Raw genomic sequence first — 1,438 nt, 5'->3', positions numbered from 1 at the left:
ATAATCTTGATTAGCCTAGGTAAGTAATTATATATTTAAATTTTGAAAGGTCTTAAGTTAAAATGTTATTCATGTTGGTGAGGAATTTTTAAGGAGCAAAAACGACTATAGATAAAAAAAGATGAATTAAACTTTTAATTATAATTTCTATGGATTATGAAGCAATATGTTAAATAAGTATAAGTTGAATGACGTAGATATAATGAATTATTATGATAGCAAAAGTATAACAATAAACATATTGATATAGATTTGGTGTTACTCTAGTATTTTCTTAATATACAAGTCTTTGAATGTAAATAAAACATAAATTTGAGAAGAAGATAAAAGAGGGAATACAGAAATGACGAGATGTTTATTGTATTGTATGTTGTGTTGTTAAATTTTAACCAGAAAGAATATAAAGTAATGAGAGGAAGAAGTGATTGAGAAAGGGCAGTTCCCAATTGATATTGATGATTGATTCAAGTGAGTGAAGTGTGTCTCATTCTGAGCCCAAGAGCTGTTTATTTATTCCCTCACTTTTCTTCTCATTGACCTCTCTTCTACCCACTCTGTCCAAACCCCATCACACGTAAGTCTCCACTCCCCACTGCCCCACCCACCACCCTCATTCCGTATATCGTACATTCTCCATAATTTCTTAATACCATTTTCTTCATACCCAAACTGCCTATATATCATCCCTTCCCCCTCTGCTTTTACCACTTCACTAACTCTCTCTCTCTCACTCTCTCACCATGCAGGAAGACAAGAAGATGAAGGTGAAGAAAGGGTTCTTGGCCGTTCAAGTGGGGTTAGAAGACGAGGACCAAGGTGGTTCCTCTTCTCAGAGATTTGTGATTCCCATCTCATACCTTTACCACCCTCTCTTCAAGCGTCTTCTCGACAAAGCCCGCGAGGTCTACGGCTACCACACCGATGGCCCCCTCAAGCTCCCCTGCTCCGTCGACGACTTTCTCCATCTCCGCTGGCGTATCCAAAAGGAATCAACTTCCGATCAACACCACCATAACCACACCAACCATCGCCTTCCACACGCTCTGCACTTTCACTCATGTTGAGGCCTCTTAATTTCTCTCTCTCTCTCTCTCTTTCACTCTTTCTCTCTTCATACACATATAGTTGTAGTGCTATAGCCAGCTTCTTAGTTAGGGAATTGACGCCACCGCTCTGTGTTTTATTGTTCAGAGGGAAACTTAATTGAAACAATTTCGCTTCCGATTCTTTTCTTTTCCTCCTTCAACTCTTGCTTTTTAGTCTCTTCATCGCGGAAACTTCTTTCTTTTTCGTTTCTGTTCGACCCTGCTTCTTCGGGACAAAACCTTCGGACTGTATGAAAATTTTGTGACGGTAAATACTAGAAGTTCCTTTGTTTTTCCTTTAATTTCTCGGACGCTTCCGGATAATATCGAAATATTTTGGAATTCTCCTTTAA

The 1,438-nt window shown here is 38.5% G+C and overlaps 1 protein-coding gene across 1 annotated transcript; it reads left to right on the top strand.

Annotated features, from left to right (window-relative positions):
* The first annotated feature begins 740 nt into the window (after positions 1 to 740).
* Positions 741 to 1,064, top strand: LOC114162510 (auxin-induced protein 6B-like). The gene has a single exon (XM_028046428.2). The coding sequence runs from the start codon at positions 741 to 743 to the stop codon at positions 1,062 to 1,064; it is 324 nt and encodes a 107-aa protein (XP_027902229.1).
* Positions 1,065 to 1,438: the final 374 nt, after the last annotated feature.

Source organism: Vigna unguiculata, chromosome 9 (assembly GCF_037176805.1).
Source record: "Vigna unguiculata cultivar grain cowpea cultivar isolate G323 ecotype 2 chromosome 9, ASM3717680v1, whole genome shotgun sequence".
NCBI lineage: Eukaryota > Viridiplantae > Streptophyta > Magnoliopsida > Fabales > Fabaceae > Vigna > Vigna unguiculata.
The sequence above is the reverse complement of the archived record's forward strand: the minus strand, read 5'-3'. Positions and strand labels throughout refer to the sequence as shown.